The 20932-nt window shown below is 37.8% G+C and overlaps 2 protein-coding genes across 2 annotated transcripts; both read right to left on the bottom strand.

Moving 5' to 3' along the window:
• Positions 1 to 2289: 2289 nt before the first annotated feature.
• LOC113729197 (uncharacterized) lies at positions 2290 to 5724 on the bottom strand. The gene is made up of 4 exons (XM_072077729.1): positions 4831 to 5724; positions 3626 to 4710; positions 3033 to 3132; positions 2290 to 2931 (listed from the first exon to the last, which is right to left on the bottom strand). The coding sequence occupies exons 1-4, from the start codon at positions 5722 to 5724 to the stop codon at positions 2290 to 2292; spliced, it is 2721 nt and encodes a 906-aa protein (XP_071933830.1).
• Positions 5725 to 18780: 13056 nt separating this feature from the next.
• LOC113729196 (polyphenol oxidase I, chloroplastic-like) lies at positions 18781 to 20580 on the bottom strand. The gene has a single exon (XM_027253519.2). The coding sequence runs from the start codon at positions 20578 to 20580 to the stop codon at positions 18781 to 18783; it is 1800 nt and encodes a 599-aa protein (XP_027109320.1).
• Between the last annotated feature and the right edge of the window lie 352 nt (positions 20581 to 20932).

Raw genomic sequence — 20932 nt, 5'->3', positions numbered from 1 at the left:
ATTTATTTTATGCTGCTAGCAATTATGTATGGCTTGTAGTCTAACAAGCCATTGGAAGGATCGAATTAGTTTATGAAACAAGAAAATTAACTTGTGAATACATGAAGTTTCCATTGACAAACATTGGGATTAGAATTGATTGAACATAAACATTGAATATATATATATATATATATTCAATGTTTTCAATTCCAAAGCAATTGCCATTGAATTTTGTGTTAATTAGAAACTTCCTATCACTTACAAGATCTTAATATTGAACTTTTCAATAATTAACCTTAGGCTTACACTTACAACGCATTGATTGAACATAAACATATATATATATATATATATATATATATATATATTCAATGTTTTCAATTCCTAAGCAATTGCCATTGAACTTTGTGTTAATTAGAAACTTCCTATCACTTACAAGATCTTAATATTGAACTTTTCAATAATTAACCTTAGACTTACACTTACAATGCATTGATTGAACATAAACATATATATATATATATATATATATATATATATATATATATATATTCAATGTTTTCAATTCCTAAGCAATTGCCATTGAACTTTGTGTTAATTAGAAACTTCCTATCACTTACAAGATCTTAATATTGAACTTTTCAATAATTAACCTTAGACTTACACTTACAATGCATTGATTGAACATAAACATATATATATATATATATATATATATTCAATGTTTTCAATTCCTAAGCAATTGCCATTGAACTTTGTGTTAATTAGAAACTTCCTATCACTTACAAGATCTTAATATTGAACTTTTCAATAATTAACCTTAGACTTACACTTACAATGCATTGATTGAACATAAACATATATATATATATATATATATATATTCAATGTTTTCAATTCCTAAGCAATTGCCATTGAACTTTGTATTAATTAGAAACTTCCTATCACTTACAAGATCTTAATATTGAACTTTTCAATAATTAACCTTAGACTTACACTTACAATGCATTGATTGAACATAAACATCTATATATATATATATATATATATTCAATGTTTTCAATTCCTAAGCAATTGCCATTGAACTTTGTATTAATTAGAAACTTCCTATCACTTACAAGATCTTAATATAGAGATAACACAAAGATGCCTTTCACTGCATTTTTACCATCTAGAATGTGAATTATCATATGATCTCCATGTGTCATGCCAAGATCGCCCGCTTCTGCTTCTTTCAAACGAACTGGAAAAATTAGATTGCCTCCCAGACCAGTGCCCTCTATCATATGGAGAACTGTAAGAATTCCTAATTTCCTATCACTTACAAGATCTTAATATTGAACTTTTCAATAATTAACCTTAGGCTTACACTTACAACGCATTGATTGAACATAAACATATATATATATATATATATATTCAATGTTTTCAATTTTCCTAAGCAATTGCCATTGAACTTTGTGTTAACGTATTGATCGGTTTGATCGATTTGATCGTGCTTGATCGGTTCGATCGTGTCTCCTTTTCACTGTGAAGGATAATCTAAAATTGTGACTAAACCGATTAAATTCGATCAAAGATCAGTTGGACTAGAAAGCTCTATCGGAATTAACTTTTTGTATTGTTATTGGTTTAAAAAATAATTTTTTCATGGTATTAAAAAATTATTTAAGAAATTTATAGATTAAAGTTTCAAAATATTTCTATTGATAAAAAATTAGACCTTGGGTTATTGGGAAAAAGAATTGGCCATAATATAATGATTCACAAATGTAATATTACAGCTTACAATTAATGGAATTGCTTATAAAATAATGACCAGTATTTATGCAGCCCATTGGGCTCTTAAAATGAGTAATGGGTTCCTTGGAAAGTTGGATAGTTTTATGTTTGGTCTGAAATGATTTGCACATTCCGTACGTTGCCAATTGTTCTCCCCAAACCATAGGAGTATCAATGAAAGAAAGTCCACTTCTGTAAGCAAAACTAATCACAATACAAAGCCAAAACACTTACTGAACTAACACCTTACATGGGAAACAATGAAACAATGTCCAGGTCCAAATTTCATCTGTTCCTATGGAAGATAAATTCTAACGTTTAACTTTCAAAGAACAATACAAGACCAACGAAACATAGGCAACTAATTGGCGCTGACCTTCAAAAAATTTTAAAAATAATACCAACTGTTATAACTAAGTTGTACTCCCTGAATTGCAAATTGAAATAAATGATAGCCACTAGTAGACCCCTAGCAATTGAAACAGAGAAGAATAGGGCCAGCAAGCTTAGCAACTATAAAAGATACTAAATCAGATTATATTGGGACAAATCAACTTCAATCCCGAGTCCATCCTCACGAACCCAACTAATTTCCTCATTTTCATTCTCAACAACAGGATTGCCAACATCACTTTGCAAATATGTCTCAACATCCATGATTGTTCCCATGTTATATCCAGCTCTTGCAGTGGTAGAGATAACAACTTGCCAATCCTTATCAGTTGGATCTGCCACATAAAAAACCTGTGATGCTTGTGAAGCGAGTATAAATGGCTCAACATGAGGCCTCACGTTTGCAAAATTGACTAAAGTAAACCCATCAGCATCTTGTTTCATTCTCGAACCATTTGATATCCAATCACATTCGAATAACACCACCCGATGACCTCCGTAAATTAATTCAATCATATTTTTCAAGACGCCGAAGTAAACTAGTTCACTCAAAACTGGATTTTGATCCCTTATACTTGCAAAACTGGATGTTGTTGCATTGACTGTAACACCACTATTCTGCGTTTTTCTTTTCTTCTCAACTTCTTTGGTGTGAAACCGAAATCCATTAACAACAAACCTGTCATGTTGGATTCCAACAACATCTGGACCTTTAGCAAGGAACCTCAACTCTCTCAACACCGAAACATTTTGAGGAAGTTCTAACTTGTCAATCTGTAAAAAAAAAAAAAGTAAATAAATAAAAAAAAAGAAGATGAAACTATATTTGAAGTCCTACAACTCAAATTGTACTTAATATTTAGAATTTTACTTACATTTTCAGCAAACCAACATGCAAAATTTTCGCTGTGCAAGCGCTCTTTTAGATGCTGTGGAATTTGAGGATGTCCTTCTTCTATCAATATACGATGCTGCCTAGAAGTACATGAGTCAAAATTGTAATCATGCATTGAATTCTACAATAAAATTTTAATGCATCAAGTTGTAGTTGAACTCACTCTATGTAAGGTGTGACAGCATCACAATTAAATAAAATATACTGATGTGCTTTACTCAAGATATGAGCATCAAAGACTATTGGCTTGCCCCTCCCCAAAGGATGTCCTGATTCAGAGAATATATCTAAACCATCTTCAATTTCCTTATGTACTTCTTCATTTCATGCTTGGACGATTGAATTTTGTCTCAACATAGTCCGCAAGATACAATGAGCAAAAGTTAATGCATTCTTCTGCCAAGTAGCCTTGAGCAATCGAACCTTCAGGCCTACTTTTATTTCGAACATAAGATTTTAATGTTCCTAAGTACCTAAAGTATCATCATTCCAACCTCTCTAATTAGTTCCACAAATCAAAGAAAGCAAAAAAGGAATAAACATTTAAGGCATAATGAGAATTACAAGCAGTACCTCTCTATAGGATACATCCAACGATAATACACCGGGCCACCTAATTTCACTTCAGTTGCCAAATGAACAGCTAAATGCACCATGACATCGAAGAAGGTTGGTGGGAAGCATTTCTCAAGATCGCAGAGTATGACGGCAATTTCACTTTCCAAACGAACCACATCTTGAGGACAAATAACTTTAGAACAAAGCTGCCTGAAATATCTACTCAATCGAATCAAAGGATAGCGCACTGATTTTGGCAAAGTCTTTCTCAAAGCTATAGGCATCAATTGCTGCATTAGGATATGATTATCATGACTTTTAAGCCCTGAAATTCTTGGTGGTTTTACTCGAACGCATCTTGAGACATTAGCTGCATAACCATCTGGAACTTTCACTTTTTTTAGCACATTGCAAAACATAGTTTTCTGTTTTTTATCCATTGCAAAGGAAGATGGAGGTAAGTACACCTTTCCAGGTTCTGTCTCAATGGGATGCAGCTCTTTTCTTATTCCCATTTCTCTCAAATCACGGCGGGAATTATAATGGTCCTTTGCTTTATCCTCAATATCCAGCAATGTCCCCCAAATATTTTCACAAACATTCTTCTCAATGTGCATGAAGTCAAGATTGTGTCTTAAGACATTATCTTTCCAATATGGCAAGTCAAAGAAAATACTCCTCTTTTTCCAATTGAAAGGCAGCTTCGGATTACCTTTCACAAGTTTTCCAAATTTAATTTGCAAGTCTCCCAATTCACTCACAATCATATCCCCGGTTTGCAAAGGTGGTCGCTTTCCATGTTCTTCGGTGCCATCAAAGAATTGGGCTTGCTTTCTAAATTTATGCTTACTATCTAAGAATCTCCGATGACCCATATAGCAATATTTGAAACTATGAGTCAACCGTCGTGCATGAGTGAACTTGTGACAAACAGGACAAGCATATTCACCTTTAGTGCTCCAGCCAGATAACATTGCATATCCAGGGAAATCACTAATGGTCCACAACAGAGCTGCATGCAATTGAAAATTTTCTTTTTGGGATGCATCATAAGTTTGAATGCCAAAATCCCACAATTCGGTCAATTCTTTAACTAGAGGCTATAGATAAACATCAATATTATTCCCAGGAGAGGATGGTCCGGGTATTAACAAGGACAACATGAAGTACGGTTGCTTCATACACATCCACGGAGGTAAGTTATATGGTATTAAAACTACAGGCCAAGTACTGTGTGTAGAACTCATGTTGTTGAATGGATTAAACCCGTCAGATGCCAACCCCGATCTAACATTTCGACAATCCTTAGCAAATTCTGGATGTAGATGGTCAAAAGTTTGCCAAGCTGGAGAATCAGCTGGATGTCTCATACAACCATCTTTTGTACGTTTTTCCTCATGCCATCTCATTTGAGATGCAATTTTAGAAGACATAAATAGTCTTTGTAATCTAGGTTTTAAGGGAAAATGCCACAACACTTTTTGAGGAATTTTCCTTTTTTCCCCAGTTGGATCATTTTCTGAAGCAACCCACCTAAGCTCGTTACATGTTTCGCATGAAGTCCTTTTCTCAGCACTACCCCAATAAAGAGAACAATCATTAGGACATGCATCGATCTTTTCATAACCCAACCCCAATGTATTCATCAATTTCTCAGCCTCATAGTAAGAAGACGGCAAATTAGTCATGGCCTCTGGAAATGCTTCTCTCAACAGCTCAACAAGCATATTAAAAATCTTGTTACTCATCTTACCCAGGCATTTTAGGTGAAGCAAACGAATAATGAAAGACAATTTCGAGAAATTTTTGCAACCCCTGTACAAATCCTGTTGAGAATCATCAATCAATTTGTAAAATTTTTCAGCCTCTGAAACAGGAATGTCCCCTTCTCTATTCAATTCATTTGTTCCATGTGGTATCCCAAATACATCATGGACCAAGTCTTGCATGTCATTAGTCCCATTTGAAACCCCAGTTGATGTATTTTCAGAATTAGATGTGGCTTCATTGTAGTTTGAAAGTTCTCCATGTGCTATCCAATTATTATAACCCTTGATAAATCCTACCACTTTCAAATGATCATATGCTTCCATTTTTGTCACACAAACACCCATGCCGCAATCTTTGCAAGGACACAAAATCTTTCCGTCACAACTTGATCTAGAAAATGCAAAGTTTAGAAACATTTGAAGTCCTGTCTCGTACTTTTCACTTGTTCTTGGAAAATCCATCCATCTTTTATCCATACTTTGAATATAAATAAATGTCCTCCAACAAGCTTCCAAGAGCATGCAAACAACAACTACACATTAGTACTTAGAAAACTAGACAAATCCCATAAAATCATTGAGAATAACAAGCGCCCTGATTTTTTAAACTCAGGCCATGGCTTACAAGTCCCTAATTTCAAGTTCAAGAATTTACAGTCTACTAAATAAAGCAGCCCAGCAAATAAAGGAAATCAACAAAATGCAAAATTTCTCAACAATCTGTAAAAACAGAATTTGCAAGCAAGCGGATAGAAATTTTATTTACCTAATACCAGAACAAAGCCCTTCGTACCAACTCCTGCACTCGCGTCTTCGCAAAACTCCTAACTTCAATCTGAAATGTCAAAGGTTAAACAAACACATGAGCATGAAGACTAAAGGTGAAATTCAAGAATCTTACTAAATTTCCATCAAAGTATAGATACATCTCTGGTGTGTAGTGAAATGTGAAAGAAAGAAGAGAATCTATCTAGCTTTTTATTTTATACTCATAATCTTTTTTTGGTCCCAGGAGTACAATTTCATGCACATAATCATAAAAATCAAGTCAACTGTGGGAGCAGAAAAGGAAATTAAACATTCTCCTCATTGTTGATTCATTCCCTGATCAGCTGACTACATACAAGAAATAGAAGTCATGAAAACTTTGCCCAGCTCTTCCTCTTGATTATTGAGTGGAGTGCAAAATTTTTAGGACTTCTGGATTGAGGACTTTCCCGTATCAAAATTTGAAATTATCCTTCAGGTAACATCAATGAACATTACTGGAGGTAAAGAGAGAAGCAGGAAGAAACAGAGCTATGCCATTACTGGAATGCAGAAGCTCAAGCTATTTGTAGCAAAATGGAGCTATCGATTTCTATATGCAATGCACATTGGCTGCTAAGAGAAACCGTTAATGCACTTTGAACACCACAGAAAAGAAAATCATTTGGATGATAGGAAGAAAGAAACTTACAATTAAACATAAGAGAATGCATGCAGCAGCCCCAGGGAACAAAGCGTACCAAAAGTTGAGGCGATGCAGTTTAGGAGCATCAATGAACAACAGAGGTAAGCCGGCAGCTGCCATTAGTACATATGATGTCCCATTTTAGTACAAGAACAAGATTTGGCAGGCAAAGGCTACTGAGATTCATGAGTGTTTAGTTAGATACCAGGTGGATGTACTGCACGAGTGCAGATCATGAATGCTATGTCATCCTGAACTGGGAGGGGTGGAAGTTCAACAAGAAAATGGATAGGGGAAGAAAAAAAAGAAAAAAGACTAAAAAATACAATACAGTTTTACAACTATGTTTCATATATTAACATTAAAAGAGATTCACAGAAAAAAATGAAAAACAGGGGGGAATTGACATTTGATCGAACAGGTTATGGGCAACAGCTTCATTGTGTTTACCACTTCAATTTTGGAACAAGATATGCGCGCCTGAAGTATCTTCCCGCTTTCCCAATGTAGAGCTCCGTTCTTCAGCTTTTACTTCCTGCCTGCCCTTCCAGATGTCTTAGCCGAGGGATTTAAAGTTGAGGTTAGAAAAGATGAAGATGGTTGTTTGCGGAGATAGCTTCGATTGCTACCAACATTCTGGACTGGCCGAGAATGCTTGTATGCTGAGAGGTGAGAGAGATGAGAAGAAGAAAATTTTCACCAAGTCCTTTTGCCGGCAAAATGAAACTTCACAGTACTTCAGCAAGTGTTTTGGAGCCAAAATAAAACGATGTCGTTTTCTGTGTTTTTTCGTTTTTTTTTTTTTGGTTCATCTCACAGTTTCCAGAGTGTCATCATAGGTAGCCTAAAGGCACATTATTATTTGTATATCATGATAAAATAAAAAAATTATAGTACATATTATTAAATTTATTAATAAGTGTCATGATATGTTTACTATAATGGCAGAAACCAGCAAATGTCCTTATAGACATGTCAGAAAAGGTCATTTTTGTTGTAGTGTGTTAGCCGCCATTCTTTCATTTTTGGCGGAGAACGACGAAGAGAGAAAATGGCAGAGAGAGAGAAACAACTTTGAAGCCTCGATTGGAAGGTGATTTGAAGTCCGATTGAGACGAAATTTTACACACGGGATCCTCTCGTCAAGCTCTACTTATCCACCGATTCAGATTTCGAATTTCCTCTTCGTTTGGTAACACCTTTCCAAACCCACTTCTTTGACAGTTATAGTTTTTGGGGGTGATTTTATAGCAGATTTGTTTGGTTGATATTGGTGCTATTATTGTCATCCGAATATTTCGGATAGACCTGTGCATTCTCATTATTGTGATAGTGGAGATTTTTTGACTGGACTAGGTCCCGTGATTTTTTCCAATTTGGATTTTTCACGTAAAAATTTTGGTGTCCTGTGCCTTTTATTTTTCTTGTATTTTATTATCACTGCTGGTATTATTACTTGGTGATTTGGTTTATTCCTATTTTAACTGGTACTTGGGGAAAGAGAAATTTGTCTTGGGCTAACTCTGATATTGTATGCTTGTACCGGTACCCCCTTTCCCAACAAGTGGTATCGGAGCAGTCAGGTTAGGCTGCTCAGTTGTACTAGTTAAAAATGGATGATTTGGATAGTGGTTGTATGATAAAATTAAATGCAACTAATTATTCGATTTGAAAGTCTAGAATGAAAGATTACTTGTATTGTAGAGATTTGTTTGAACCTGTTCTAGGGGATAAATGTAGACTAAGTGATATGAGTGATGAAAAATGGGCTAATATGCACAGGAAAACTGTTGGTAATATTAAAAAATGGATTGGTCAAAATATTTTTCAACATTTTGCTAATGACACCAGAGCTAATATATTATGGAAAAAGCTTGAGAGTATGTATGAAAGAAAGACCGGTTTAAACAAGGCTAGTTGTCTGAAGCAGATTACTCGAATGAGATATAAGGATGGGGAAAATATGACTGAACACTTGAGTAATTTTCAAGGATTGATAAACCAGACAACTACATTAAATTTGAATCTGGATGATAAAGTGCAGGCTTTATTATTATTTAGTTCACTACCGGATATTTGAGAAACCATGGTGGTCTCCATCAGCAATTTAGCTCCGAATGGTGTGTTGACCATGGCTATTGCAAAAGAGGTCATGATGAATGAAGAGTTCAGGAGGAAGGAACAAGGAATTATCTATGAGACCCAGGCCTTGGTGACAGAAAAGAAAGAAAGAAGAGGGAGAAGCAAAAGTAAAGGACCTCACAACAGGAATGACAAATCTAGAGGCAAGTCTGAGTTGCGGAAAAATATTGCATGTTATTATTGTAAGAAGAATGGGCATTATATGAAAGAATGCAGAATCCTAAAACGGGAACAAGCTGAGAAAAAGGGTAAGGCGAAGGAAAAAGGTAATGAAGAGACTACAACAGTTGTAGCAGCTCATGATGACATGTTTGTATTCTGTGATGATGGTCAGGTGAATATTATTTATTATGACAGTGATTGGGTAGTTGATTCGGGTGCATCCTACCATGTTACTCCTCACAGGCATTTCTTCTCAACCTACACCGAAGGAGATTTTGGATATGTTAGAATGGGAAATGAGGTCTCATGCAAAGTTGTTGGCATGTGAGACATATACTTGGACACAGATACCGGGTGCCAGCTGATATTGAGAAATATTCGACGTATCCCTGATATTTGCCTTAATCTTATCTCTACAGGAAAACTTGACAATGAGGGCAATTATAGTTCGCAAGGTGGAGGCAAATGGAAACTCAGCAAAGGAAATCTCGTTGTTGCCAGAGGAAAGAAGCATAGTACCCTCTACGTGATGCAAGCTAAGTTGAGGAAGGGAGAAGTGAATACAGTTCGTGATTCCTCAATTGACCTTTGGCATAGGTGACTTGGGCACATGGGTGAAAAAGGGATTCAGACACTTGTTCGCAAACAACTCCTACCTGAAATTAGAGGTAGTGCACTTAAAACCCTATGTTGACTGCATTTATGGAAAACAACACAGAGTTGCATTTCAAAATTTTTCTCCATCTAGAAAATTGAATCCGTTAGAATTGGTGCACACTGATGTTTGTTATATGAAAGATAAGTCTCTTGGTGGTGTTGTTTATTTTGTAACTTTTATTGATGACTTTGCTAGAAAGGTTTGATGTTTTGCTTTGAAATCCAAAGATCAGGTTTTGAATGTGTTTAAAGACTTTCATAGCAAAGTCCAAAGAGAAACTAGTAAACAGTTAAAGTGTGTACGTGCTGATAATGTGGTGAGTACAGAGGACCATTTGAAATCTATTGCAAGTCCCATGGGATCAGATTGGAGAAGAGTGTGCCAAAAACTCCTCAAGAGAATGGAGTGGCAGAGAGGATGAACAGATCCATCACTGAATGGGTCAAATGTATGCTCTCTAATGCTAAATTGCCAAAATCTTTTTGGGGTGAGGCAATAAGGACTGCAGTTGATTTGATTAATCTTTCTCCATTAGTTCCTCTAGATGGTGATATCCCAGAGAGGGTATGGATGGGAAAAGATGTGTCCTTTAAGCACTTGAGAGTTTTTGGTTGTCGGGCATTTGTTCATATCCCCAAAGATGAAAGGTCAAAACTTGATGTAAAATCAAAGCAGTGCATTTTCTTGGGTTATGGACATGAAAATTTTGGTTACAGGTTGTATGATCCTATTGAGAAGAAGGTGATCAGGAGCAGAGATGTTGTTTTCTTTGAAGATCAAACCATTGAAGACATTGATAAATGTGACAATTCAAAATCCTCAGATGACATTCCTGCAAGCTCAAATTCAGATCCAGATCCAATTCCAGTACCTGTTGATTTTAATCAAGGGGGAGCTGAGACAGAGCAGAGAGAGGATATTGATGATGGTAATAATCCTACTGCTGATGAACTTGAACATGAGGCGCCACCTACTCCACCACCACCACCACAGGATGAGCTTAGGAGATCTACCAGAGGGAGGAGTGCTTCTAGCAGATATAATCCTCATGAATATTTGTTGTTAACAGATGGAGGAGGGCCAGAGTCATACTGTGAAGCTTTAGAGCATGAGAACAAAAAAGATTGGTTGTGAGCCATGCAATAGGAGATGATGTCCTTGCATGAGAATCACACTTATGAGTTAGTGAAACTGTCTAAGGACAAGAGAGCTCTAAAGAATAATAGGTTTACAGGTTGAAGACTCAGGAGCACAGCTCACAACCAAAGTACAAAGCAAGATTGGTTGTGAAGGAATTTAGTCAAAAGAAGGGTATAGATTTTGAAAAAATCTTCTCTCCTGTGGTAAAAATGCCATCAATTCGAGTTGTTCTTGGTATTGCAGCTAGCTTGAATTTGAAGATTGAACAACTTGATGTGAAGACAGCCTTCCTACATGGCGACTTGGAAGAGAAGATCTACATGGAGCAACCGGAGGGGTTCAAAGAAAGTGGCAAGGAAAATCTTGTATGCCGTTTCAAGAAGAGTTTGTATGGGTTGAAACAGGCACCGAGACAGTGGTATAAGAAATTTGACTCTTTCATGACAGACCATGGGTATCACAGGTGTGACGTCCGAAAGAAGAAGAAAAGGAAAAATTCTGGTGAACAGTGACTTTTGCAGAATCCGGCCGCAAATCCGGCCAGTTCTTGGCCGGATTGCTGGTCGGATTGGGTTGGCCGTTTGAAAAAAAATTGATTTGCCACTGCCTTGAATCCGGCCTGGAATTCGGCCGGATTGCGACGTGTCGTCTCAGCAGCCAGGTTTGACCAGCTGTTTTTCCTTCATTCTTATCTTGTTTTGGCTGAAGTTGGTCTTCATTTTTGCTCCCTCTTGCCCGGCTCTCTAGAGAGGAAAAACAAGAGAGATTTTTTCATTTTTGCTAGCTTCAATCTTTGCTCAAATCTTGAGATTTCACCGATGGTTTTGGAAACTACTCCATACAAGTGTGTACTAAGGAGGTTTAAATCTATTGGTGGAGAGTTTTGAGAGGACAAGGGTTTGCTTTGCTTGTTTCAAGGTGATTGGAAGGTATCTTGTCATGAACTTCCTTTTTACTTCAATAAATTGTGTATTAGTGGATTGGAAAAGTTAAATATGTTGTTTTGTGGATAAGTTTAAGGTTTGAGATAGTATTATGGAATTTTCGATTTTGTTGGGAATTTTTTTCTGAATTAATATGATGAGTAATGGTTGGCCATGATTTACTAGCTTTGATGTATGGAAAATCTTGTGTTTAGGTGTTAATTTTATTTGCCTAAAGAAATTTCTGGTTTGTGTGCATAAATTCCAGATTAGGGTTTTCAATATTTGAGATGTGCATTGTAATTTATTTGAGGACTGTAGGTAGTGAGTGAGTCTCGGCGAGAGTTGGGCAGGTGGTCCGCCGAACCCTTGGGTTCGCCTTACGGGGAGGTGGGGCTATCACAGTTGGTATCAGAGCTTAGGTTTCAGATCTCTGTAGTGTATCCTAGGCTAAAGTTTAGGATGCCGAACTGTGGGACTGGTTTGAAAGTGGTAAGCGTAAGGTATGACTTGGTTGCTCCCAACTGTACATCAACCAATTCTGGTACTAGCGTACGGCCTGAGTTGTACAGTTGCTTAGTTTTAGATTCTTGTACTTGAGTACTCGATACTTTTTCTGAGGAAATACTTGTGAATTTGGAAGGAACATGGTCTAGTATATGATGATGTGAATAGGAATCATAAATGAATTTGAGATAAATTGTAATGGCACAGGTTGGAGTACAGAGGATTTCGTATTGTACCCGAGACTTAACCGAATGAGGAGATTGAAATGTTAAATGTTATCTAGAACTTGTCCAATAAGATTTTGGCTAGGGTTTTGATAGATTATGGTGGTGTCCGGATTTGTTGAGAAACTTCTGGTTTTTGCATCCTTCTTCTAGTCTTCTTATTTGATTAAGGTTTGCACCACTCGATTTATAAGTGTTGAGATTTGAAATACTTGAACTGCCTGAGACCTACTAGGCTGAGTTCACTTGAGACTTGAACCTATTTAGGCGAGTGTGCTCTTACGTACACTTAATGAACCTGATTAGACTAAATATATGGTATTTCATTTACGCTTGAGCAAGTAACTTGATTTGTATATGACCTATATGTGGACTTGACTTCTGTGACTGCTTGAGAATGTGAATTGCTGGGCATAGGCTAGGTGAGTGAGTTCTTATTCGTACCTGTGCTCTATGAACCTGAAGTATTTGGCTCTGCTTTTGAACTTATATGTTTGACCATACTTTTGAACTTATTCGTACTCGTGTGGTTGTAGACCAGCTACTATTCCTCTGTAGCGGTTGAACTGAACCTCTCTGGTGAGGCATTGCCTGTTGTGTTTTCAAGCACCGCCATTCTTCTGGCGAGGCATACCTGTTGTGTTTTCAAGCACCACCAGGGATGAAAATTTTGAACTGAGCCTCTCTGGTGGGGCATTGCCTGTTGCGTTTTTAAGCACCGCCATTCTTCTGGTGAGGCATGCCTGTTGTGTTGTCCAGCACCGCCAAGGATGAAATTCTTGAACTGAGACTCTCTGGTGAAGCATAGCTGTCGTGCTAGCTTGTTGTGTTTTCAAGCACCACCAGGGACAAATTCCTACACTGAGGCTCTCTGGTGAAGTTTAGCTGTTGTGCTAACTTGTTGTGTTTTCAAGCACCACCAGGGACAATTTCTTCAAACTGAGACTCTTTGGTGAAGTATAGCCGTTGTACTAGCTTGTTGTGTTGTCCAGCACCGCCAGGGGTACAATTTCTGACTTGAAAAGTTTCCGACTTGAGAAATTTCTGACTTGAGGCTAAGCCATGTTCTGAATTTTTCGAATATCTGAGACTTTATTTCCAACTCAGGGCCAGTTGTTTGAACCGAGACCTTTTGCATGTTCTATTTGGTTACCTGTTTAGCTATCTGTTGGCTCGTTGCTAAGTGATAAATGCGATTGGAGTGATTCTTGGCACTTGACTGACTTTCGAGAACTATTTTGATTTGATTAGTACAAGTTGGATGTCGAGGATGACATTCTTTTAAGGGGGGAGTTTGTGACGCCTGAAAGAAGAAGAAAGGAAAAATTCTGGTGAACAGTGACTTTTGCAGAATCCGGCCAGTTCTTGGCCGGATTGGGTTGGCCGTTTGAAAAAAAATTGATTCGCCACTGCCTTGAATCCGGCTGGAAATCCGGCTGGATTGTGACGTGTCGCCTCAGCAGCCAGGTTTGACCGGCTGTTTTTCCTTCATTCTTATCTTGTTTTGGCTGAAGTTGGTCTTCATTTTTGCTCCCTCTTGCCCGGCTCTCTAGAGAGGAAAAACAAGAGAGATTTCTTCATTTTTGCTAGCTTCAATCTTTGCTCAAATCTTGAGATTTCACTGATGGTTTTGGAAACTACTCCATACAAGTGTGTACTAAGGAGGTTTAAAGCTATTGGTGGAGAGTTTTGAGAGGACAAGGGTTTGCTTTACTTGTTTCAAGGTGATTGGAGGATATCTTGTCATGAACTTCCTTTTTACTTCAATAAATTGTGTATTAGTGGATTGGAGAGGTTAAATATGTTGTTTTGTGGATAAGTTTAAGGTTTGAGGTGGTATTATGGAATTTTTGATTTTGTTGGGGATTTTTTTCTGCCTTAATATGATGAGTAATGGTTTGCCATGATTTACTAGTTTTGATGTATGGAAAATCTTGTGTTTAGGTGTTAATTTCATTTGCCTAAAGAAATTTCTGGTTTGTGTGCATAAATTCCAGATTAGGGTTTCCAATTTTGGTAGTAATCTGTCCTATTTTTGCACTGTATGTTTGACCTTGAGAGAGACTGAATCGAGCCTTGCTCAAAACATGAAAGTTGTAGATATATGAGTTAGCTAGCTACCTGAAAAATATCAGATCGATTGGAGTACTGTAGCATGTGAAATGACAGAAATACCCTTGACTTCCCTTAAGCCCTGTTTCGCGGACAGTTTCTCTTTTTCTCTAAGATTTCGGTTTTTGACCATGAATATGTATAATTTGGCTTTGGAGGTCTTCATAAGAAATGTTAGCGGAGGTATTAATTTCGTAACACCATAAGATTCGTTTCAATCGGATGAGTGTAGCTTCAATTGTGATTAACATGCCAAAATGTGATAGGAACTTGATGCTTTTAGAATTTCCTTAGCTTGACTTGATATGTGTGATCTAGGGCTTGGACTTGAACCAGGCACTGACTTATGATGGATGAGGTTCCTGAGCTATGGTTGGTGAGTAATCTCCAAACTATTTCCAAAGGTACTTATGAACTGTTTCTGCACTATTTACTCACTTGCATATCATGAGTGCTTGCATGTGGACCATGACATATTTTGGCTCAAATGAGTACTTGGAATTCGTGTGCTTAGAACCAACGTCTCTACCCATGATTATTTGGAGCAAATGGCTCCTTTGTACTGTTTGACTGACTGGATCCGTTTGAGCGTTGGAGTTCTAAGTACGATGATTTCACCGGCTCACGAGAGCAATAAACGTACATTTGATTACTGATTCATGACATCATCTAAATGCACTGTTGTGAAGCTTATTTGATTACTGATTTTACTGGACACTCGCTGAGCTTCTAGCTCACCCCAAAAATATATTTTCTCCCCACAGGGCTCGAGGCAAGGGAAGTGCTTGTATTAAGTTCTTCGTGTGACTGGATGGATTATCTCATGTACAGTTAGTTTTAGAATTCATCTTGTGTAATAGTTCCACGCTTGGAACTAGTATTTGCTTTGTTATGATATGTAAATTCATGGAGAATTTGATGTAATATTTGAGATGTGCATTGTAATTTATTTGACGACTGTAGTGAGTGAGTGAGTCCCGGCGAGAGTTGGGCAGGCGGTCCGCCGAACCCCTGGGTTCGCCTTAGGGAGAGGTGGGGCTGTTACAACAGGACTACATCTGATCACTGTATTTATGTGAAAATTTTTTCAGATGGTGATTTTTTTATTCTCTTGCTATATGTTGATGACATGTTGATTGTTGGCCGTGATACTATAAAAATTGACAGGTTGAAAATGAGTTAAGTAAATCCTTTGCAATGAATGATTTGGGTCCGGCTAGACAGATACTGGGGATGAAAATCTCACGTGACGGGCAAAATGGGAAGCTCTAGTTGTCTCAAGAAAAATACATTGAGAAAGTACTCAACAGGTTTAACATGAGCAAGGCTAAGGAAGTCTCAACTCCACTTGCAGGTCACTTTAAACTAAATATCAAGCAGTGTCCTACAAGTGAGAAAGATAAAGAAGACATGAAGAAGGTTCCTTATGCTTCGACTGTTGGTAGTTTGATGTATGCTATGGTTTGCACCAGACCAGATATTGCTCATGCAGTTGGAGTAGTCAGTCGGTATCTTTCTAATCCTGGTAAGGAGCATTGGAATGCTGTCAATGGATTCTCAGGTATCTCAAGGGAACTCCTAGATTGTGTCTATGTTTCGACAATGGTAAAACTATGCTAGATGGATACACTGATACGGATATGGTAGGTGATCTTGATAATAGGAAGTCCACATCTGGGTACTTGATGATTTTTTCAGGGGGAGCAGTGTCATGGTAAAGTAAGTTACAGAAGTGTATTGCCCTTTCTAGTACGGAGGCGGAGTACATCGCAACCACTGAAGCATGCAAGGAGACTCTTTAGTTGCAGAAATTCCTTCAAGAGTTGGGCATGAAACAAGAGAAGTATAGTTTTTACTGTGACAGTCAGAGCGCTATTCATTTGTATAAGAATTCTACATTTCACTCTCGATCCAAACACATTGATGTGAGGTATTATTGGATTCGGGAAGTACTGGATTCCAAACTGTTGACACTTGAGAAGGTGCATACAAATGATAATGGTGCTGACATGTTTACTAAAGCATTTCCTAAGGAGAAACTCTTATTTTGCAGACAAGAAGCAGGTCTAGTGGAGCCCCCCAAATGAGCTGGAGGGGGAGATTGTTGGACTTGTGTTGTGGGCCAGCCCATTTGTGAGCCAGCCCACTTATGCAAGTGCTTGAGGGTTTCTCAAGCTTAAATACAAGCAGCAGCCGCGAGGTTCATCTGTAGCGAGAGAAAAATTGTTAGCCGCCATTCTTTCATTTTTGGCGGAGAACGACAAAGAGAGAAAATGGCAGAGAGAGAGAAACAACTTTGAAGCCTCGATTGAAAGGTGATTTGAAGTCCGATTGAGACGAAATTTTACACACGGGATCCTCTCGTCAATCTCTACTTATCTACCGATTCAAATTTCGGATTTTTTCTTCGTTTGGTAACACCTTTCCAAACCCACTTCTTTGACAGTCGTAGTTTTTGGGGATGATTTTATAGCAGATTTGCTTGGTTGATATTGGTGCTATTATTGTCATCCGAATATTTCGGATAAACCTGTGTATTCTCATTATTGTGATAGTGGAGATTTTTTGACTGGACTAGGTCCCGTGGTTTTTCCCAATTTAGGTTTTCCACGTAAAAATCTTAGTGTTCTGTGCTTTTTATTTTTCTTGCATTTTATTATCACTGCTGGTATTATTACTTGGTGATTTGGTTTATTCTTATTTTAACTGGTACTTGGGGAAAGAGAAATTTGTCCTGGGCTAACTCTGATTTCGTGTGCCTGTACCGGTACCCCTTTCCCAACAATTTCATCATCAAATATCTCGTCTCTTTTCATCTCCGTCCAATGTTTCCATCCATATTATGCTGAAAAAAAAGTAGAGAACAAGAGGGAAAAAAGAAGGCCAAGGTTCACAAGTTGCGAGATGCATGGTTATTCGAAGTGATGACTATCAAACTAAATTCGAATCTCTACCAAGATTTAAAATAATTTTCCAAACCAACTTCCGGACCTCGTAATTTAATTTGTCTATATATATATATATATATATATATATATATATCAAAAGCAACAAATCAGATCTCATGTACCCAGATATTATGGCGAATATACAACAATGAAACTAATCAACTCTGGAAACCACCTTTACATGCCCCCGTTTACTCGATCTCTTGGACACCACTTCTTACGAAGATTAAGGATCTCAATCTAAAAAGACAGATACTAGGATCATTCATTCTCTAGAATCAATTTTCCTTTTTTCTCTAGGTAGTGGTGGTGGGTGGTGGCGTTTAAATTTTAAAATGGGTCTGTCTAACGGGTGTCCTATGCACTCGCTAAAATATATTTCAAGTGTCATATTTTTTAAAATGTAAGGTTAATTAGAAAACGTAAATAAATACAAGGTCGTGTAGGTAAGATTAAATAGGAAGAGTATATAAATACAAAAGAGGGTAATAATTGTTAGTATGTATATGATAATTTAAGTGAATATTAGATATGTTAACATGTGCCCTATAGGCAGCCGTTACAAAACCCCCTTTTAAAATGTATCTCAAAAAAATTTAAATTCTAAAAATACTTCAAAATGCATTCCTAGTCTTGAACCTCCAAAAGAATTAGGAATGACAATGGATTGGCTATCCTTCAAAATCTCTCTTAATAAATCCTAATTTTTAACCTGCTTATCTAAATACTCTCTATTGGGTGTCCTTTTAGTTTTTTCCACAGGATAGTTGAGAAATGCTTTACCTGGCAAGGGGTACTTTCCATCTCTATCATAGTTAAGTTGCTTGAAATCTCACTCTTGGCAATGATTACTCGAGTGTAAAATTTGAGAACATCTCAAACTTACTAATTGGCTAAATTTAATGTAATACTGTTGCCATTCCCACAAAAAAAGAGGGGGGGGAGAGAGATGAATTTAGAAGCCCGATTTAAAGTCACTTGTAAAGGTTTTATTGACAAGTTTGCAAGGACACCAGTTATCGTTGTTGAAATTATTTAGTAAAACATCTTCTCAAAGTTTGTAGTTGATTACAATATTATTACACAAACACCCAATATTGTACATGTAGCATTTGCAATGCTATTAATGCATTTAAGATTTAGGAACAAAGGTAATCTCGATACCTCCTATGGTCACAGCACCTCTTCTGGGGACCAAAGTGACCAAAATGCTGTCAAAATCATCAGCTCCCAATTCCTCCAGCACCTCTGAAATCGCAAAACACTGGGAAGTGGTAGATTTCATGCTATGTCCATGCGCCAAACTGTTGAAGCTTCCTAGAGACTCAGCCTTGCACGGATTACTCTGACTGGTATCATCTTCGTTCACAAACACATCGAACACCACAGTTTCTCCTTTATCAAATTGGATTCCCTTAATCTTCAGCACCTCTTCTGCCTCTGCTTTCTCTTTTCCACTCCTTGACTTCTTAGGCCGCTCAACCACGAAGCTGATGGGTTTCTCTAATTGCATTGGCATCACTTCACTAGCCTTAGGTGCGGACTTTGTCGGGTTCAGGCCCTTTCTCCGCGCTTTTGGTTTACAATCTAACCAAGAAAGTGGCAAGTCAGGATAGGTATATCCAAGCTTGGCGAGATTTGTGGAATCTTTAACCGTCACTCTAACGGGTCTCGCTGCCTCGTTGAAGAAAATAAAAGAGGAATTTAACCAATCTGGGTCTTCAATATTTTTGCGTTTCAAAACATTGTCATAAATGTACCACATTCTATCAATGTTGGCATGGTGAGCATAGAATATAGGGTCTCGGCCGGCTGCATATAAGACGCCCATGTCCTCGTTGTTAGGCTGGGAAGGGTCGCCAACCCAATCGTGCACACAATTGTGGGGTATATTTTCAATGGAGCCCGCTCCTGGATCGGGATCATTACCCCCCAAAAGTGGCTGTCCGAAAAAACAATCAGGCGTGGACGACTGAGTGATCATTTGAGTGTACATTGTGCAACAATTGTACTGGATTTGAATATTGGGGTCGATTGGCAAATCTGTGCCGTTGTAAGCTAAATCCACCACTTTAGGAGGCAAGTGTTTTGGGTTGCGGATGCAATCGTATAGGGACAATTTGCTGTCGTTAAACATGGATGGAATTTGCATGCCTGAAGAATCATCCCATTGCCAAAATGGCAAAGTAAACGTATCATCATCAAGCAAGTTCTTACAAATTCTTTCAAAGAAATAGAGGTACCATCTGTGCCACGGAAAAAATAGCCATGAGCTATGAATCTCCAATTTTTTGTCTGGAAAGCCCAATTGAGGGTACCCTTCGTCACAATACACGCAATGGACGTTTGCCTGTTGGTAAAAATTACGAGGATCGCTCATAGAAAGGTTCTTCATTTTTGTAATGGCAGATGAATATTTTTTGACATAGTCATGGCTGACCGCGTGAGCCGGCATTCTTGTGTAGACTTCACTAGCAGAAGGTGTATAATCATTGTAACCCGCGGCGGAGGGAGGGCAACAGTTGATAGGTATGCCATTTCGAGTCTCCGTGGCTTCGGTACAGTTGAAAATATCGGGTGAAACTGGCAGCGCAAGGCTTGATTGTTTGGTGCCGAGCGTGGTTGCAGCATATAGCCCGCCGAGGCCAAGAAGGACATCCCTTCTTTCAAATTTCCCTGCTGAAGTTTTACCACATTTGGATTTGGATGAACTAATACTGTCATCAGTACTAGGGTTTTGATGATGGTCTGCCTTTTGGGCTTTACATGTACTAGCTTCTGCATGGGATTTTTGGTTTGTTACACGAGTTGGGCGGAACGGGTGAGAAAAGAAGCCAGGGGAAGATGAGCAAATTAAAGGTTTTAAGGAGAAAGAGCTAACTGGGGTAGGATGGATAGGGTGAGTCAAGGAAGGAAGGGAAAAGAAAGCCATGGCTAGATTTGAAGTTTGGGTGCAGTTTGAGTAACTGGCCAGGTCCCTTGCGTCCTTTTATATAAGGTTTAATCGGTGTTTGCGTGAACAGACCATCTACATCCGTCCTTTTCTGTTTCTTGTACACATTTCCATGCACAAATATAATATGAATATAGCTTAGTCTAGTTTCTGAGATTTTTTTTTTATCCGTGTGGCCAGATTCCAAAAATTTCATCCTTATCTAAGGACGTGATGTAAGAACAATTGCACCAAAAAAAAGTGATGTAAGAATGATCCAGAAAAATTTCATTTTACCGTGAAAGAAAGATCAGCAATGATGGCAATGATTGAAAAATCTGGGTGCACAATG

The sequence above is a fragment of the Coffea arabica genome, chromosome 2e (genome assembly GCF_036785885.1).
Source record: "Coffea arabica cultivar ET-39 chromosome 2e, Coffea Arabica ET-39 HiFi, whole genome shotgun sequence".
Classification (NCBI taxonomy): Eukaryota; Viridiplantae; Streptophyta; class Magnoliopsida; order Gentianales; family Rubiaceae; genus Coffea; species Coffea arabica.
This window is presented reverse-complemented; position numbering and strand designations above follow the sequence as displayed.

Excerpts from the sequence above, each read along its gene's own strand:
- LOC113729197 (XM_072077729.1), bottom strand. The coding sequence starts at position 5,724 with ATGGGTGTTTGTGTGACAAAAATGGAAGCATATGATCATTTGAAAGTG. Across the intron at positions 3,133-3,625 it reads TGGATGTATCCTATAGAGAG|GCAGCATCGTATATTGATAG; the intron begins GTACTGCTTGTA and ends ATGTACTTCTAG. Across the intron at positions 2,932-3,032 it reads CATGTTGGTTTGCTGAAAAT|ATTGACAAGTTAGAACTTCC; the intron begins GTAAGTAAAATT and ends TTTTTTTTACAG.
- LOC113729196 (XM_027253519.2), bottom strand. The coding sequence starts at position 20,580 with ATGGCTTTCTTTTCCCTTCCTTCCTTGACTCACCCTATCCATCCTACC.